Raw genomic sequence first — 20860 nt, 5'->3', positions numbered from 1 at the left:
AACTCCACCATTCTACACCATTCTAGGAGTCCATATGATCTACCACGCACACACACTATAACTAAGAACATTAATAACACCAACAGGATACCAGGTGAAACGTTGCTGCCTGTGGAATCTGCAATCTACATGGCCAGAACGGTTGGAAGGGGCATTTTTTTAAATCAATTTCCCAAGAGACACACACACCACACACAAACACACGTCAGGGGAAAATGACAGCTCACCGGCCCAGTAAAAACTTCCATATGGTGTTGGGGTCGGTCAGTTCGAGTTCAACACACCACGGTCCCCGGAGCTAAGCTCTGCGATTCTGCTCGCTATTAGCACATTGCGTGCCAATCGCGTATAGTAGTTCTACGCGAACCTAAACAGCGCAGCGTGCGAGTCGCGTAGATCTACGTGAAGTGGTCTTTTTTTTCTTTTTTTTTTTATCCGCCATTATCTTGGTGTTGTTTTTCTCCGCACTGAACGCCGTTTAATAGAAACTGCGACTACTGCAAAATGGAATGTCGCCGATTGAAAATTTCTTCTCTGGGCCACTCACACAGCTACCCTGTGTGTCTACAAACAGTTTAACGCGCGATCATAAGGTATTTAGCGAGGTCTGTGGCGAGGTGAAAAAAACAACAATAAATCGCTGGCACTGGTGAGTACATTATGATATTAAACTCTGGCATGGAATGTGTTAAAAGTGCTTAGTTGTCTTTTAAGTGCTACTATGTGTCGTCTTGCGTACCGTGCGGTAGACAAACATTCCTGTCTGATGATAATGGAGTTAATGTAGATGACATAGTAGATTGATATCAAATGCCATAGATCCATTTGTCTTTGGAAGTGAAAAGAAGATTTGCCTGCATTTTGTTTGTTGAAATAGTAATGGCATGCACATTCTTCCAGTGCATAATGCAGGACTCGTCGACGAGATTAGGCAGAGCTTTTTGGAGCTCTGGCTCCAAAAATGGACAATTATTTTACGAGGTAAATTATTAAAATCCAGAAGCAAACAGCTTGCTTCTGCCATCATTACCTTGGAGCTTAGTGAATGGTCTATTACTATAGTACTGTTTAGCTGAAACGTCTTTTCCCCAAAAAACAGAAAAAAGTGAAACGCATACAATGTAGACTCATCTCTGTATTCGACCCAACAACCATACAGTAATGTACAGTGATCAAACAATCTGTGACATTAAAATGCTAGAGAATCAGCAGTATATAGAGGATCCTTTACATTTCCAAGCAACATACGTTTTTTTCAGAAAACTCTTAGGATTTAGAACAGTTGTTTAGAACGGCAGCTCTCAAAAAGAGCAGATCTACAAGCGTGTCACTTCGTCTTCATTGAGTCTCAATCGAGTCTCCCACCGGAGACTCGATGGTCATCAAATTGCTGGTTTAGTAATGCGACAAAAACAAAAAGAAATGTACATGAATTCAAGTCTTCATGGGGTGTGTAATTTTTTGAAAATAAGTAATGTTTTGGGTGAACTACTCCTTTAATGGGTTAAGAATTCTGCCACGAACAGGCTTCCAAGGCACTGGACATTTACACCAATACTAACCAACTCAGCTGTTCCCCCAAATGCCAAGCTAAGCTGTGGCGCTTTATTGGCCTACGGCTTCTAGTCCACACACTTAATAAGACACTGAAAGCCCACATCTAGAGTAGACAACACACAGCAGCACATGTGGCAAGTCTGGCGACACATGTTGACCAGCCCAGACAAAGTGGGACTTTCTCTTTTAACAGCTGAGTGTGTTGGGTGGTGACAGACCAAGTGTCTGAGGACACACACATGTAGGACATGTGGCTGTGTTTTCAGTGGAGGGATAATGGGACTTAGACCTCAAGTATAACATAAAATAAAATAAGACATTTGGTTTTCTTTTGACAATAACTTAACTGTTTTTTGAAAAAAAGCATGTTTCTATATCAGTGGTTCTCAAACTTTTTCATGTCAAGGACCCCCAAAATGATATGTATTTGGCCGCAGACCCCCCATCTCAAAATGTTTGCTCCAGGGACCCCCAGAAGCAAAGAATAGAGTTAAAAATGTTCGCTTTAAACAATATATATTCAAAGATTCACATATTTTCATGATTCTTCAAAAATAGCAGATCTACAAGCTCATAGCGCGGCACCGAGTGCCGCGCTATGAGCTTGTAGATCTACTATTTTTGAATAGCCAAAGTGTAAATTAATGCTTATTAGCTCAAATCAAAAAATGACACAGATGCTTCTTCAGGTCTTAATGGGTTAAGATTTCTTTTGGCCATTAAAAATAGCAGATATACAAGCTCATAGCCCGGCACTCCCGCGCTATGAGCTTGTAGATCTGCTATTTTTGATAAATAAAATTGAAAATGTGTGCAAATCTTTGAATATAGTGTATATATTTTTTAAGTGAACATTTGTAACTCAAATCTTTGCTTCTGGGGGGTCCCTGGAACAAAATATTTTGAGATGGGGGTCTACGGCCAAATACATATCATTTCGGGGGTCCTTGACATGAAAAAGTTTGAGAACCACTGATATTATAGCAACATAATTGTTTTACTATTAGGAGAATCCCCAGAAGCAAAGATTTGAGTTACAAATGTTTGCTTTAAAATATATATATTCAAAGATTTGCAAACATTTTCACGATTTTTTTTTAGCCAAAAGAAATTAAAAAAAATTACACTGTATGCGTTCCCGGTCTTTAATGGGTTAAAGTTGTATCCTGCCTGTTCAGACAGGTCCAACTTTCTGAATAGAAACAGAAAACAAAAAGAAAGCAAACACCACCACCTGAAAAACTAAAGCAAATCTATACTCCTAAATGGGATGCAAAGACTAAAACATCAAGACTGTCAACACTCCTGATCTTTGTTTTGTTTGCCTATTTCTATTGTTGCCATGATGAGATGTTCTGTCAACTTGTATATTATCTCCGCCAGGCCGGTATGTCTGAGGCAGGGATTATGTTTTCGCTTCAGATTCCATTCTGGCTATGACATTGGCTTGTAAACTTTAAGGAAGGGTCCCATTTAGCGGGAAAATTACACAAATGATGAACGCACTTGAATCACACATTGAGGGGCCTCTACACAATGCAGAGCCAAAAGTGATTTCAATGACACCCATAGGAGGTACCACAAATGATAGAAATGTCACAGTTTGTTGCGGGAATATGATTTTTCCCACCAAATTAGGCACAAATAAGCTCAAGTCGTGTGACAATGATCGTCAAACAGGGTTTTGATACTCCGTAACGTTTAACTGCCTTGAAAAAAATGGTGGGCGGGGCCCATTTAGATAAACACCATATCATCATAAACACAACATCCACTCAGCATTGGTGACGCGTTGTAAGCTTGTATATCATCTTTTTTCAGCAAAGATGTTGAACCCATTGAGACCTGAAGCCGATTCTACATGTCTCCTGAATCTCAACAGTTTTCTGAAAAACCTATCTAACTATATAAATGGCGACCGACTTCCGCACCCTCGGTGGGGACACCCCACAGCTCTGTTATCGAATAAACAACGCACCGCCAGACCACATGTCGCCAACTGACTCGCCACGGCGGACGCGCTGAATTTACGCCTCGCGTAGGGGACATCTCATTGCTCACTACACCTTTTCCACCGCGCAACATAATTAATTCTACTCACCAAATGTCGGACAAAACGGAAGGTGAAACAGTTTCGTACCGTTTACCGTGCACACCACCGTCACCGAACGGCGACGGATTTCGCCGAAACAACACCAGCGGCCGCCATTGCACTCTGCCCATCTCCTCCACAACAGCACACACGCAGCTCCTTTGCTTCAACCCCCCCCCTTCTTACGTACGTCCTTTGTTCCACCCAGGCCGTTACTTTCACTTCACTCATGTGTCGATCACAATATGTCCGTCCTTCACGTGCCATGTTCATCCCAAACACAAAAACAAACGCCGACGGCCACAGCACTGCACGTTGCCCTGGTAAATGTGGTAAACAAACCAGCTTTTAGGTTCATGACACCAAAGGACTCGACAGTGATGTCATCATTATGCAACCCGGAAGTACAAATACCAAGGATACGTCAGTGATGTCAGTCGGGTTGCCAAGTCCTGCCAGGTTTTCAAAAACAAGCGACAGAAACAAGCAAACCGTGCATGAAAAAAAAAAAAAACAGCCGAAGGGGTCCGCGATGTTCCAGGGGGGTCCCCGGGGGTCCCAACACTCACAGGGGGTCGGCGGACCACCAGGGGGTCCGCGGACCACCAAGGTAACAATCAATATTAACATTTTTTCCAAATTAAAAAAACATTTTTTTTTTCTTTTGGACAGTTTTACTCCGGCGACTTGGGTACCACAATATACACACGCACACGCTGGGCCCCGTGCGCGGCTGGGGTTGAGGGGGGCGTAGCCCCCCGAAACTCTAGTGTTTCTATATCAGTGGTTCTCAAACTTTTTCATGTCAAGGACCCCCAAAATTATATGTATTTGGCCGCCGACCGCATCTCAAAATATTTTGTTCCAGGGACCCCCAGAAGCAAAGATTTGAGTTAAAAATGTTTGCTTTAAAAATATATATATATATTCAAAGATTTGCACACATTTTCACGATTTTTCAAAAATAGCAGATCTACAAGCTCATAGCGCGGCACTCGGTGCCGCGCTATGAGCTTGTATATCTGCTATTTTTGAATAGCCCAAAGTGTAAAATAATGCTTTTTAGCTCATATCTAAAAATGACACATTTCCAGGTCTTAACCCATTGAGACCTGAAGCCGATTCTACATGTCTCCTAAATCTCAACAGTTTTCTGAAAAACCTATGTTTCTATATCAGTGGTTCTCAAACTTTTTCATGTCAAGGACCCCCAAAATTATATGTATTTGGCCGCCGACCGCATCTCAAAATATTTTGTTCCAGGGACCCCCAGAAGCAACGATTTGAGTTAAAAATGTTTGCTTTAAAAATATATATATTCAAAGATTTGCACACATTTTCACGATTTTTCAAAAATAGCAGATCTACAAGCTCATAGCGCGGCACTCGGTGCCGCGCTATGAGCTTGTATATCTGCTATTTTTGAATAGCCCAAAGTGTAAAATAATGCTTTTTAGCTCAAATCTAAAAATGACACATTTCCAGGTCTTAACCCATTGAGACCTGAAGCCGATTCTACACGTCTCCTAAATCTCAACAGTATTCTGAAAAACGTATGTTTCTATATCAGTGGTGCTCAATCTTTTTCATGTCAAGGACCCCCAAAATTATATGTATTTGGCCGCGGACCCCCATCAAAATATTTTGTTCCAGGGACCCCCAGAAGCAACGATTTGAGTTAAAAATGTTCGCTTTAAAAATATATATATTCAAAGATTTGCACATATTTTCATGAATTTTCAAAAATAGCAGATCTACAAGCTCATAGCGCGGCACTCTGAGCTTAGCCGCGCTATGAGCTTGTATATCTGCTATTTTTGAATAGCCCAAAGTGTAAAATAATGCTTTTTAGCTCAAATCTAAAAATGGCACAGTTCCAGGTCTTAATGGGTTAATGGGCTATAGAGCACACCTCCAAAACCTCTTCTGTGACGCAAACTCAAAGTTGCACCATCTGTCGTATAAACTGTATTTCCCCTGCAGCTTCCTCAAGTCCTGATGGCTGCACCACACGACTGACACAGCCATGGGTAGGCAACACGGCCTGGCGGAGACCTGCGCTCCGAGGAGTGCACTTTTCTAGTTACAAAAGGCTCTATGCACAGCAGCCATATAATCACTTCCTTCACAGGTGTTACCATGATACTAATGAAGGCTCTGTTCCATTTAGTGTATAACAGTGGTTTCCACGACCCCCATAACTCTGAGAGTGTACAAATGGAACCAAATGGACCCTTACGGGTCCATTTGGTTCCATTTGTACACTCAGAGTTACACCCATACGGGGCCATTTGGAAGCCCATGAGGGTCCCTGGACCCCAACTTTAGACCCACTGGTGTAGCAGAGTGTTTCCAGTGAGCCAACATGCACACAATATCAGCACCCTGACTCTGTTTGACAAGAATGGAACAGAGCCTTCATTAGTATCATTGGCAACACCTGTGAATGTCTTCATAATATGGCTGCTGTGAATAGAGCCTATTTGAAGACAGTGGGCAGGAGATTTTCTTATGTTGATCTGTCCTCGGCAGCAATCAAAGCCATGCTGCTTCCATCAACAACAAAAGTCCGGATAGACAGCAGCACTTCACAGCCACACGAAAGGAGACAGATCCAAACGCACTGGGATAACACTAATGTGTGTATTTAGTAGTAAATGGACTGCATTTTATAGCACCATAGCAAGAGTTTTACAATGCATTTCACATTGACCCACCAACAAGACAGCGGAGGAAGCCATGCAAGGCACCAAACTGCTTATCGGGAGTAGTTATGGGTTCAGTGTCTTGCTCAAGGATAATTCGATGCGCAGTCAGGAGGAGCCGGGGATCAAACCGAGAAACTTCTGATTCCTAGATGACAACTACATATTATGAGCCAATGCCGCTCCTCAACTATTAGTGTAACATAATCGCTGTTAACAGATAGATATTGTCTTTGCTTGTTGTGTTTAATACATATATGCACATGACATTATTCTCCCAGATACACAATTAACTATACAAGTGGCTCCTTTGAGTGCCCTGCCAGGCCGGTTTGCCTACCCAGGGCTGTGTCAGTCGTGGGGTGCAGCCTTGCATGTGTGGCACTGTGTATCTCATTTGGCTCTGTGTTGTTTAAAGGCCCATACACAGACAGGCTCATGGTGTGTGTGTGTGTGTGTGTGTGTGTGTGTGTGTGTGTGTGTGTGTGTGTGTGTGTGTGTGTGTGTGTGTGTGTGTGTGTGTGTGTGTGTGGGGTCATTTAAGTTGGTTGTGTTTAGGTTACCCCTCCCTTATGTCAGCAGCTGTTTGACAACCAGCAATCCAATTACAACTTGACTTGTTTTAGCACTAGCAGTGACACTGTTCAAACGTTGGCAGTTGTCATAGATCTGCCACGCAAAGTGTTCAAACCATACTATTAGTGGAGTATAGATGCAGGAATGGAGTGTGCGGAATGTTTTGCCTTCTTCCCCAAATCTTTTTTTAAATAGTTCAAATAGATCTACAAGCTCACAATGCATCGCAATGTGATGCATTGCTATTTTTTATGTGACACCGTTGTGCGACAAAGGGCTTGTAACATAGGGCTTAAGTGGTTAATCAGACTAATTGAGTAGTTGATTATAGTTGGAAAAAAAATCCAAGTTCGTTCACATAAAAAGTATGCTTCTCGGTTATTTGATCAATCGAAAAAGTAATCGATGGCATAATCACCGAGAAAAGAATGGATTGTTTCAGCCCTAACTAGTGTGTGCTGCACAGAGCTGACGACTGGCTGCTATTGTTGCCAGATTTGGTGAGAGAAATAAGCAACCAGGTCTAGGAAAACAAGCCCAAAAGAAGCGACTATTTAGGCCACATAAGCACCTTTAAAATCAGCCATTTTCTAAAAATGTTGAATATGTGGATGATTTTTTAAACATTCTAACACATATATATGGTAAGGGGCTCCCTGGCACAAAACATTTTCAGATGGTGGTTAGGGACAAATACATATTAACTTGGGGGTCCAAACCATGAAAATATTTGAGAACCACTGGTTAAAATAGGAAGCAAGGCCAAATAAGCAACTACACTTTGAAAACAAGCCCAAACAACTGCAACCATCAATATTTACAAGCAATTTTGCAGAAAAATAAACCCAAAGTCGCTAGCAAAGCAAGCCCCAAGCAAACATGGTAACACTGCTGGCTGCTAGTGAGAGGTGATTTGCCTGAGTTATGGTGCAAAGCAAAAGAGAATATTTCATGCAAGTGTGACAGTATGGGTTCCTAAACTGTGACCAAATTAGGGTATTCCGGTTCCAGATCCCAACCCTCGACCAAATAAACTGTAGTGTCACCGTTTAGTTGATTACTGGAAAACACTGTCACTGACAGGGTCCCATGAAGCATTTCTGATTTAATAATGGTCATGCAGTGTATCTTAAAATCAAACTTACAAAATTAAGCTTGATACGTCCTAAAATAAAATGAAGAAACGAAAAAGTATTATTTAATTGGGGGCAAACCTATGCTGCTGAGTGTTTAATGAGAGTGAGACAGTGCCAACCAAATCCTTCAGGATGTCAAAGTTGTCTAGCAATATAAATGAGCAGCACGGCTCAATGAGCGTGTGCTTTGTTATTAGATAAATAAATATAATTCAGCCACTTCTTGCCAAGAGCTGACACACAATTAGAGCTGAAACACAACAGGCGACAATGAGAAAATAATGCAGGTACGGTTCCTGCATTAGTCTCTCCCATGGCTAGAAAGAGATCCAAGTCTCCAACAAATATTACTGATAATGCTTACATTGCTGCAATTATTAGAATGCTAAATATCTGGTTAATGTGAGCTATGAAATCCTACAATAAATGCACAGAATCTCTGTACGGAAGTAAGTATGCACGTATGTACGTGCGTCTGTATTCCACGTATCTCGAGAACCGTTCAATCAACCAACTTCAAATTTGGCACACGCGTCGATTCAGTCGGATAGGCGGTTGTCAAGAACTGGCAGAAAAAGGCTCTGGCCGTAGCCCAAATGAGCCAATTGATTGCCATGGCAACCCCAGCCAGAGCTTGATATGGCAAATTCCCCACACTTGCCACTTGATTACTTAAGTCTACATTTCACAGTCTGCCCTCTTCCGACGTTCTCCACAGACTTTTACCACTTAACACACAGCTCAGCTCACTTGGCCACACTGAACCTTGTATGATAACTTTTAAAGTCTCCAAGATAATAGCTCAGTGATAGTTTTTGCATGAAATTCAACCTTGCATCATTAAAAAAACTGAGAACCACGTCCTCTTTTTAAATTTCACACTGGTATCGGATCGGTACTCAGTATAGACCGATATGCAAGTTATGGGTATCGGAATCGGCAACGAAAGAATGGTATCGGTACATCTCTATTTTCAACTCAAGGCGCCTGGAAGCGCTCCCAGGTGAGCGCTCCGGCGTTTTCAGCCAGGGAAAAAAAGTCTCAGTGGACACGGCATCTTATTGCTCCAAGTCACTCTGGGTAATAGGTTATCTTTGCACTTTGGGAAGTTCAAGGATAGCTGCTGCTGCGACGGCTGTGGGATTATTTTTGATTTCAAATCATTTCATCAGTATTTTAGCAGTTTTTGGCTTCTGGTGAGACGGTTTCATTTTCAATAGACTCCGGAGAATTTCAGTGAAAACTGATCACTGTAATGCCCAGAAAGCAGAGATCTACAAAAATGAACAACATGACCTGACCGAGCTTGTAGATCTGCCATTTTCGATTTGTGAAAAACCATTGTACGACAGACTATACATTAGACATAACCTGACTAATTATTTAATTTGAAATAGAAAAAGTAAGATTACAAAAATACAGTATTTAAAAGAAAAAAAAGAATGTTTGTGAACCCAGTATCGTGAATCCTAACTAATCTTGAGTTGACTGAAACGTTAAATCCCTTAGTAATACATTACATTTGCAGTGCATTTTATTTAGGCTTGTGCTTGTGTTGGGCAGTAAAAGTTATGCAGTGTTTTGTAATTTTGCAAAATTCTAATATGTAATATTCAAATATGTAATTTGCTTTATTTGCCGACGCGTTTCGCCGTGTTGACTTCATCAGGTGCTATACATATCGTAGCATATTTATTTCTATATATTTTTTCAACACGAAAAGAGTGCATAAGTCTTCAACAGAAACAACGGTCTGAGATGATACGTGGAGACTGGAGAAATGTCTTCATTCTACTTGCTCCAAGTCTAGGCAGTATCAATGACACCTAACCATTGGTGGTGATACAATGACCCAGTTCTGTCAGAAATGTTGAACCTCCAGTTACCGTGCATAGATGGCAGGCCCAGAGCTGCAACACAGCCAATGCACAGTGTCAGCCAGGCCAGTCACTCACAACCGATAAAGTCGTTAAAGAAGGAGAGTGAGTCATAACCCATCACACCTCAACAAAAAAAAAAATCACCAGCAACATGGTCGAGCAACAAACACTGGCAGTGGATGCTGATAAACAGGGAAAGAATGCATGCAATTGTTTAGGGCGGGGGTCTTCAATAGGGGGTCCTCAGAGTTAGTACAGGGGGGCCGCCAAATCTTTGCGTGGTAAGAACTTTTCTTACATTAACCAGTTGCACCACTAGCATCCCTATTCTGAGGAGAACTTTAGCCAAAAATACAAGCTCACAAGACCTCGCACTGCGAAGCGTTGTGAGCTTGCAGATCAGCTATTTTCGCAGTATGTAACATATGCATATAGATTATGTGTAAGCAAATAAACACAAAACATTAATTTACTCAACACTGTTGGTAGTGCTGTCAAGTCAGTCTATGAAGCTAATCTATCTATAACATCTATGAAAAAGTTTAATCTGCAACACAATTGTATACAATATGTAGTGGGGGTCCCTGCTTCATCTCTCTCAAAGCTAGGGGGTTCTTGGCCTGAAAAACCTTGGAAGACCCCTGGTTTAGGGGGAGAAATAAAAACAGGTCAACTACACAGCATGTGAAACACACATCTGTTGTGATGAATTGCCTGTGACTCCACAACTTAATTCTCAGGATGCTTGGTTTTCATGATGACAATTCAGGTGAGACAGCATCAACGCCACTGGCGAAATATGGGCTTATAATAAGTCTCTCCTGGGTGAAATGCAGGGTGCATATAATTAATTAATTTAAACGCAGATGAGGAACCAATGAAATGTACGTGACTATCTGCCAGGACCTGTCAGTGGCACACATCAACAACACAGACAGTGTCCATCTGTGTTTACATACGAGCGCTGGGCTCCTGTGTAGCATGCATGGATAAATTACTCTAGGTGTGCAGTAGTCCTTTCACCACTAATGCAGAATCACTCTGTAGCACTGGCTGATGTCTTTGGTCTCCGAGACCACAACACATCAAACTGCACTGACACAACGCCCTCTCATTATTAGAACAACCATCAATGGTGTGTGTGTGTGTGTGTGTGTGTGTGTGTGTGTGTGTGTGTGTGTGTGTGTGTGTGTGTGTGTGTGTGTGTGTGTGTGTGTGTGTGTGTGTGTGTGTGTGTGTGTGTGTGTGTGTGTGCGCGCGCGCCATGTGCTGGCAGGTCGCTCAAAACGAGAGCGATTACCAACAGAAGCATATTGGGGGATTTTGCCACATGTTTGGGGGGCGCTACCCACACTTTTAGCTGTTGCTCATTCCGAGATCGTACGATCCTACAACGTTATACCTCGTTGTAAAGGTGTCTAATCAACGATGAAATTATGTAAAACCAAAATATAATACCAAATGGTATTATTTAAGGGGAGAAATAATCGACCAAAGTTAAATTGCCAAACTTTTTGTGAGGAGTTTATATCAATGGCACATGCATTCTCGGGGGAGCAGTTACGGTTTAAGTGTCTTGCTCAGGGACAGGTGCCAGGAGGAGAACCGGTGATCTTCTGATTACCAGTGCTGGGTAATAAATATTTGAATCTCGAATACAGGTATGTCTATGGTGGGGGGAAAAAATGTGCATTCAAATCTGAAAATGTATATTCCATTAGTGGAGGTGGCTAACACACAATGTTTTATCATGTCAAGTCTGTGCATGCTGACTGTCTTCTGCACCAGACAAAAGAGGCCCATATCATTAGTATTTTGATCCCAGCCTTTTCAACCAGTATGGGCACTGGACCATCCATGCTCAAGTGTTTTGTCACTTTACACGCCGTCATTTATGATGCTCGCCTCGCGCTGCTGAAACACTAGCAGGATTAATGTACCTGTCCAGTAGGCTACAAAAGTCATTATTTCATGTCTGAAAACATTCAAGTAGAACTCTCAGAAGGTAAAACCCGGGTAAAATAATAGGTAACACAGCAATACGTGGACCTGTCACTCTGAGAAAACATGAAATAAATATATTAGTTTGCATTACCATATCTTTTTCTTCACAAAAGACAACGAGCCCTGATGTGGATATTACTGCCTACAAACCAGTTACATTACATGAATTATGTTATGCACACCATTTAATACAACATATAATAATGTTAATATAATTTCTAACATTCTGAGCTCAGGTAACAGTAGCCACTACCCACTAAGCTACGGCTGCCCACCAAACAAACACATGTTTGTGTGTATGAACATGAGGTTCATTTAAGGCTCCAGTATGTTTCCAATAAATAAGATGCACAACAAGGTCAACACGTTATTGCTTTCCATTGTGTTGTTTGTCAGAGAATATATTAATTCATGAGGTTATATGTAATACATTTATTTAAGTTGACAATGTGTCATCTAAACATTTGACTTTTTCTTAGCTCATTCAGTGCCAATGACGTGTAACACGTACATATTTCCCAAAGCCCAGTGCCAATGATGTCAGAACAGTGTTTACAGTGTTTACGCTGAAAACACTGGTGCTCTTCGCCAACCTATGACTTCCGGGGGAAGAGTATACCCGGAAATAACGTGATCACAACAAATCCAGCCCCGTCCGATCTAAAAGGTTAAAGGATTTAGAAAAATACATGTTTCTCTGCTTTCTTGTTTTTTTCTGTTAGCGAGAGCAAGCTATATCCTAACAATACCAATCCCTAGTAACAGGCTACATGTTCTATTGTATTGGGCCCTGGGATCACTTTTGTAGTTCTAAACTTCAGGTAAGACTTCTGAAAACTAGCACAGATGCTCCATTGCGCAGAAGGAATCAAAGTCATCACTTGACCACTTACACACTTCACTGACCGGAGGTCTCCGGGTTCTACGCAGGGCAGCAGGCCCCCTACTTTGATTTTCCTCTACACCAGGGGTCTTCAACAGGGCGTCTACAGGGGGGGGCCGCCAAGTCAGTGTGTGATAAGAACTTTTTTTTTACATTAACCTTAAACCCTATTGAGGGGAATAATAGCCTAAAAAGCCGATCTAAAAGCTCCCTATTTTCGGGAAAGAGATGTGGTGTACAGGGGAAAAAGAGCGAATCAAGTACATAGCTAACGGTCACATTTAAGTATCCAGGGGGGGCTAAGTGTTAAATATCTGAAAATCCATATTAATATGAATCCAACATGTTAATAAAAAAAGATAATGTGTAAAACAAACAAAGAGCATTCATTTACACAACACTGATGATAGTGCTGTCAAACAAGTCTATGCAACCATCTATGAATTAGTTGAATCTGCAACACAATTCTATACAATATGTAGTGTAGTCTCGTTCTCAACTAAGGGGTCCTTGACCTAAAAAACGTGGAAGAGACCCCTGCTCTACACCAAATATCTGTGCTGGAAATAGCCAATCTACAACCTCATCAGCATACGGTAAACGTGTAGATTTCCCTGCAAATTCACCTGAGAATAGGGATGCTAGGGTTCAAGTGATTAATTTGACCCGTGTTCATTTTCTTTTTCTCTTCTTACCTTGTTTGCTCTATCCTATGTCTATCTCCTCTCTGTTCATGAAAACTAAAATGATAGAGCGCACTCGGGGTGGGGGGGGGGGGGGGATGAGTAATACAAACAACCCCCTGCATTTATTTTCTCACCATATTTTTGATGGTCAAAGTGTTTTCTACAACTGCTACAATGAACACACAAGAAGTATACGGTCATAACACACGTGTGCACACCTCTGAGGTCGCACCATGCTGGGTGAATAGATATAGTTGCCGTCTACTTTAAAGTTTAAAGTAGCGAGATAATACATCCACTTGTAGATCGGTCGCTATTTTTGCACAACACTGTTGTCCAACGAAGTACGGCATTAACTTGCGTATAAATATAACAAATTTAAATATGGAGGATATAATGTAACTGTACATACTGAAATGTGGGATTATTAGACTGCAACAAAACAAGCCAGCCAGCACACACACTACGATCACTCAAAGATCCAACGAGGGACCACATACTACCAGGCCATTCCATGAAGCAAATCTTAACATTCTCATGCAAGCAATCATATTAATCATACAGTGAGCTATATCCACATTTGTAGGCCTATGGCTAGATGTCTGAGCTGTAAATGGACTGTAAACTAGCAAGAAGTAATAACTTTTTAATGCAAAGACATAAAAAGACTGGAGCCATATATCTACCTTTATTTGACTTTTTTCACGACATCTGTATCTGCAATTATGCAGCCGATGTGTCCCGATGTTTAACAACTTTCAGGCCAGGGTGTAAGGTACATTAGTAGGGGCAGCACCAAAGAGACAGCATTCCTCCAGAGCATGGGTCTTCAACAGAGGGTCCGGGACCCAGCTACTACATGGGCTTCAAATCTTTGTGTGATTTTTTTACATTAACCACTTGAACCCTAGAATCCCTATTCTGAGGAACATTAGCCAAAAACAGCAGATCTACAAGTTCACACGCCTAGCAGCGAGCTTGTGTGAGCTTGTAGATTTCGGCAAAGAGGTTTGGTGCAGAGGGGGAAAAAAAGGGCAGACCAAGTGCAGAGCCAATGGTCAAAGTATAGGCTCTATTAACAGCAGCCATACAGTGTTACCAATGATACTAATGAAGGCTCTGACCCATCTAGCACAGTGGTTTCCACGACCCCCATAACTCTCAGAGTTACACACCTGTAAGGGGCCATTTGGAAGCCCATGAGGGTCCCTGGACCCCAACTGTAGACCCACTGGTGTTTCCAGTGGGCCAACATGCACAATATCAGCACCCTGACTCTGTTTGACCAAGAATGGAACAGAGCCTTCATTAGTATCATTGGTAACACCTGTGAATGTCTTCATAATATGGCTGCTGTGAATAGAGCCTATTGGGGGTTTAAGTAGGTCTGAAAATACGCATAAAACATTAATCCAAAATATTAATAGAAAAAGATTGTGTAAACAAACAAAAAACATTCATTTACACAACACTGGTGAGAGTGCTGTCAAACAAGTCTGCTCTCTCAGCTAAGGGGTCCTTGGTCTGAAAAACGCTTAAGAACCCTGCCTCAGAGAGTAGATCCAAGGCTGCGACAACTTTTTGTTTCGTAAATGAATGCCCTACTTGGTCGTAGAAGGGCGTCGCACAAAAGTAGCAAAAATACCCTATCTACAGGATCACAAATTGCTGTGATACAACACCTTATGAGCTTGACTGTAGATCTGCAATTGTATAAAAAAAATTAAGTACGTCTGTAGGTTTTATAAATATTGAACAAATACAACATATTAACAAGAGCTTGTAACTAAATAATAACTACAACGCAGGTTGTTTTGTTTGTTTTCATTTCCTAAAAAAAACAGTTTTGGACATACAAGGTTTCCGCCCGACAGCGAAGATATGTTGCATTTAAATGTGTTGTGATTTGTGTTGTTTTTATATGGCTGCTACCTTGGCCAGGTCTATCTTGTAAAATAGATTTCTGATCTGAATGAGACTTCCTGGCAACCAAAAATGTAAATCAAACAAACTGTGCACTGTCCCATTGCAACCATGCAGTGTGTTATGCAACAACAAAAATGCCAGAGAAAGCGCGCAAACTCAGATGCAAATAAGGTGGTTTTGTGGTCAACGAGTATGGCTGTGCTGCGTGGCCCAGACAGACACCGTTATCCACCGAGTTTCTGCAACAGTACCGTTTCTGCAACAGTACCATTTCTCAACGTCAGTTCTGGGGACCACCAAATCAAGGTCACTCTTGAGTGTGTGCAAATGGAACCAAATGGACCCTTATGAGTCTAACTCTGCATGTATAAATGGAGCCAAACGGACCCTTATGAGTCTGGAACTCTGAGAGTTACTTTAAATGAACACTGAGGATTGCACAGTGTAGATCGGGGTCCAGAGATAAATAATTCTATCAAATGGGGGTCCGTGGGCTAATGCATATCAAACTGGGGGTCCTTGAAATTCAAAAGGTTGAGAATCACTGTGCTAGGCTACAGCACTGCTTCATGCAGCTATCCTACACCACCTAGCGAGCACATCCAGAGTGCTGGACCAGCCCTTCAAACCATGAGCTGTCAAACACCAGCCGACACATGCACAGACGTTTTGCTTTGCCCCGTTGTTAAGTTTGCAGCTCGTTGCGTTGCAGTTGCAGGTCCAACAAATGCATCTCAAACTCAGCTTGCCATCTGAATATGACACACAGACACACAGCAGAGAAGCGATGCAATACTGTAAACAAAAGACACTGACATGACTGTGGCTCCTACTGAGAATGACAGGCGTGACACACCAACGGTCTAAGGCTCAAAGGAAACACCGGGGAAAGCTTCAGGGTCGATCCTGTTCATATCAAACCGGGTAATATCGTTGCTGCCGGTGTCACTCCTCCATGTCCCGCCATCTTGGACCGACCCAGTCCCTGGCAGCCATCCAGCCATTAACGTTACTTGTAAATGTCAAGTCGTTTGCAGACTTTCTCGTTCAAAAACAAACCGGTCAGGTCCTGAACGCGACCAGCACCGAACTCAATGCAAAGCAGAACGCACAGACAACTAGAAAGCACCCTCACCCTCCTCCCTGACAGTTCAACAAACAGCTTCCTCTCCACCCTGCAGGATTATAACTTAAACGTTTACTACACATCATCATCATCATTATCATGCACCCACTGATGCATTCACGAATAACAGCACGAGATGGACGCCGTCTGCAGAGCAACAACATTAAAGTTTCCTCATTAATAGAATAGTGCAACAATGACACACACACACACACACACACACACACAGTGCTACACAAAAACAAAGCCACGGTGAGGTCTGTTAAGTGTATAAAGGCTATGGTGTTGCGTTTTGCAAAGCAGCATAGTGAATAAGAAAGCGCTGGTGCTGCTGCTTAAGGGCCGGGGTGACCCAACATGAACTAGCCGGAGAGGAGCGTCCTTTCCCCGGCTGCTGCGGCCGCAGGTGCAGCCTCCTCCAGTTAGCAACATTAGCTCCCCGTCCAGGCTAACAGAGAGGAGGCTGCGCTGTGCGGGGCTATACGTTAATACACGTTCCCCTGTGCGTGTAGGAAACAACGCGTTTCCAACCGGAGAAACGCACGTCGACACCCCCCCCCCCCCCCCCGTTGAAAGGCGTTAATTCGAGCAGGGAGTCGAACCGGGAGGCCTCCTCCCCGGTGAACCAACGGGGGCCTTGCTTTATGCTTCTTGTTATGTGTGTGTGTGTGTGTGTGTGTGTGTGTGTGTGTGTGTGTGTGTGTGTGCGGATACAGGATAGGTGGGCACTATATAGGGGAAGGGGACATCTGGGCTCCTCGGTGTAAAATTGGCTATTTTGTCCAAAATGTTTTTAAAAATAAAATATTTGAAAAATGGTCTCAAGTATAAGTATACATGATGTGAACATGCACGTTATATCAATATACATACTTCATTTTATCCTTCAACTTCTTGTTTATGCCCCCAAAATGACTGGATATACGGGATTCGTAGCAATGTATAGCAATTGTAGATACATTAGACCTGAATGGTCAAACGTGTAAGCATGTTCTAATCATGTATTGCTTAAGAACACCTTTCAAATGTTCTTTTTTTAACCATTTTTTGGACAAAATAGCATATTTCACGTCGAGGTGCCCAGACGTCCCCTAGTACTAGTGCCCACCTATCCTGTTACCGTCTGTCTGAACCGCTCCTCTCTCGGTTCTCTAGCTAAGCTAAGCTAACGGTGGCTAAAGCCCCACAACAAGCAAGCCGCCCCGCGCCGCCCGCCGTCAGGCAGCAGCGCGAGCGAGCTCTCTCCGTAAACCCGCTCGAGCCGGGCCGTTAGGTTACCGGCTGTTAGTAGTTTACCTTGACGAGCAGGGCCTTCTTCGTCCTGCTGGCGCCATCTTCACGAAGCCTCTGAAACCCGAACAGTGAGCTGCACAAAAAAGAAAGGGGGGAAAAACACACACACAAGAAAGAAACAAACTGTCAGTTAACCCGTTGAAACTAGGTTTTCTTCCCCCCTCGGCACAACGCGTCGACAACGTCGAGCAGAAAGAGGGGGAAGAAACCCCTAGTTTTAACGGTTGGAAAATGGAGCGTTGTTAAAAAAACGAGGGGGGGGGGGCGCCGTGCCGTGCCGACCTGTCCACGCCGACCAGAGCGTCCCTCTCCTGGGCTGTCAGCGTCGGGAAGTCCTCCTGCTGCTGCTCGGGTGGCTCGCCGCCGCTGCTCGCTTTTCCCCCCGCCGCCATTTTCTTTTCCTCATCACCAGCAGCCGCAACGGCGACGACGACGGCGGCGGCGGCGACGGCAGCGCGAGCCGAGCGCGAGACACTCCGAGCGGCGGCGATGATGGAGGAGGAGGAGGCGACACCACCACCACCACCGCGAGATTGCATGGAAATCAAATTAAATTTGAAATTAAAATGTTTTTTTTTTTAAACTGTTAAAATGTCGTGGTTAAAAAAAAACTGATGAGAAAGTTTAAAAGAAAGAACAGAAAAAAAAAACCCGATGCGGTTCTTCGGTGTTGAAGTACAACAACGTTTTCTCTACAGACGGGGACATGGAGGAGCGCGAGCGCAGCGGCTCTATCCTCGAAACGTCACATTTTTTCGAATAGTAATTCGAAAAATGACTATTCGAATTAATATTGCTATTGTCCTTGATGGTGTCTCTGGTTGGAAAAAAAAGAAAAAGCGAAGATGTAGCGGTTAATAATCCGGGAATGGAAATTCTGTGTGATTTTTTCTGGACCATGTAAATCCTTTGCAGCCACGGAGCTAAAGTTGTTATAATTGTGTCACCCGAGCGAACCCACGCGCCGCCGTGGCCACGCCCTCCCGTGCCTCTTCGGCCAATGAGAGCGGCCGCGTGCCACCATATGACTGTCTTTGCTATTATGTTTATTTCCCATACATTACATTCACATAATATTCAACTCTATGTATTCCCATACAGTACACTTTCATGTTGTATTGAACTCTGTGTATTCCCATAGTGCATCATTTCTTATTAAAATCCTGCGTATTCCCACCTAGTAGGCCTACACGTCGGTACATTCATATTATATTCAACTCTTGTGTATTCCCATACAGTAGGCCTACACACTTTCATATTTTATTCAACTCTTGTTTATTCCCATATAGTAGGCCTACATACTTTAATATTTTATTCAACTCTTGTTTATTCCCATATAGTAGGCCTACGGTACATACATCCATACGTCCATCCATACACACATACATATATTCATATTATATTCAACTCTTGTGTATTCCCATACAGTATACTTTCATATTTTATTCAACTCTGTTTATTCCCATATAGGCATATGGTACATAGTTACATTCATATTAGGCCTATATTCAACAATGCAAAATGTTTATTCCCATGCATTACATTCACATAATACTCTTCAACTCTGTGTAGTATTCCCACACAGTGCATACTTTCGTATTGTATTCAACTCTGTTCAAATCAGCTTACAGGTTACTGGTATGAAAAACAAGAAATATGTACAATAGATAGTTTGAGGAGGAGGGGGGGGGGGGGGGGGTAGGTTAAGACTTTGACAGGGGCCATGTTTAACTCTGAGAATACAACATGTTTATTCCCTTACAGTAGCCTAAATAATACATTCATAGTATATTCAACTCTGCTATATGTTTACTCCCATATATACCTTCATATTACCTGCAACTATGTTTATTCCCATATAGTAGGCCTACATACATTCCTATTAGCCTATATTCAATTCTGCTATGTGTATTCCCAATTCACCACACACGCATGCACGCACGCACGCAGGCACACACACACACACACACACACACACACACACACACACACACACACACACACACACACATATATATATATATATATATATATATATATATATATATATATATATATATATATATATATGTATATGTATATATATATCATCAAATGCATATAAATAGTAATCTAGGATCATAGGTAAACCAAGAACCTAATATCAGTCTAAACAGTAGGCTATAATATAAAAAAAACTATAATCTGTACATTGAAACATTAATATGCAACTTAACTATACAGTATGTTAATTCCCATACATAAATTAATATGCAGCTAAACTACCATATATACAGTATGTTTATTCCCATACCTACATATTCCTATTATATTCTTACTATATCTATACGCTTGTGTTTTGTGACTACTCTGGAATCATTTACTGCAAATTATGTATTTGATTGCAAAAGAAAAACATGACAATCTCCTTCATACAGTCTTGTACAAAAATCAGTTTCTTAAAGTGATGAATCAGACAAATCACCATCTCATTATTCAAAGATATAAAGACATTTTATGGACGACACACACACACACACACACACACACACACACACACACACACACACACACACACACACACACACACACACACACACACACACACACTTTTTTTTTTAGACATGTTTTCATTTCGTATTATTCTTTATGCATACTTTCATATTATGAGGTGTATATATATTTGTTTTGGTTTTATAGTTTTTTTCTCTTTACATAGCTAATATGCATTTATATTATTCTTTATTTCATGTGTGTGTGTTGTGAAGATCAAAGCGTTGAGTGACGTGGCTGAGCGTCACGCAGAGTGGGCGGAGTCCCGTATTGTCAACAGCGGTGTAAAGTAACTGATTACATTTACTCAAGTACTGTACAATTTTGAGGCACTAAACCACTTCAGCCTGCCCCTGAAGTGGTTAATGCGACACGACACGTTGTGAGCTTCCTCCGAGGTGGAAAGACTGGTGATGCGAGGTTCGTTGTGAGCTTGTAGATCGGCTATTTTTAAATATGTAGTA

The 20860-nt window shown here is 42.1% G+C and overlaps 1 protein-coding gene across 1 annotated transcript in view; it reads right to left on the bottom strand.

The window, feature by feature from the left end:
• LOC311041078 (lysine-specific demethylase 6A-like) overlaps positions 1–18807 on the bottom strand; it is an 87960-nt gene extending 69153 nt beyond the window's left edge. Inside the window, exons 1-2 of the mRNA XM_084051518.1 lie at positions 18147–18807; positions 17868–17937 (exon numbers count right to left, since the gene is read on the bottom strand). Coding sequence (XP_083907644.1) covers positions 17868–17937; positions 18147–18403 — 327 coding nt within the window. The 5' untranslated portion in view covers positions 18404–18807. The remainder of the gene's footprint in view (positions 1–17867; positions 17938–18146) is intronic.
• Between the last annotated feature and the right edge of the window lie 2053 nt (positions 18808–20860).

This window comes from Gymnoscopelus microlampas (assembly GCF_963454915.1).
Source record: "Gymnoscopelus microlampas genome assembly, chromosome: 24".
Classification (NCBI taxonomy): Eukaryota; Metazoa; Chordata; class Actinopteri; order Myctophiformes; family Myctophidae; genus Gymnoscopelus; species Gymnoscopelus microlampas.
The sequence above is the reverse complement of the archived record's forward strand: the minus strand, read 5'-3'. Positions and strand labels throughout refer to the sequence as shown.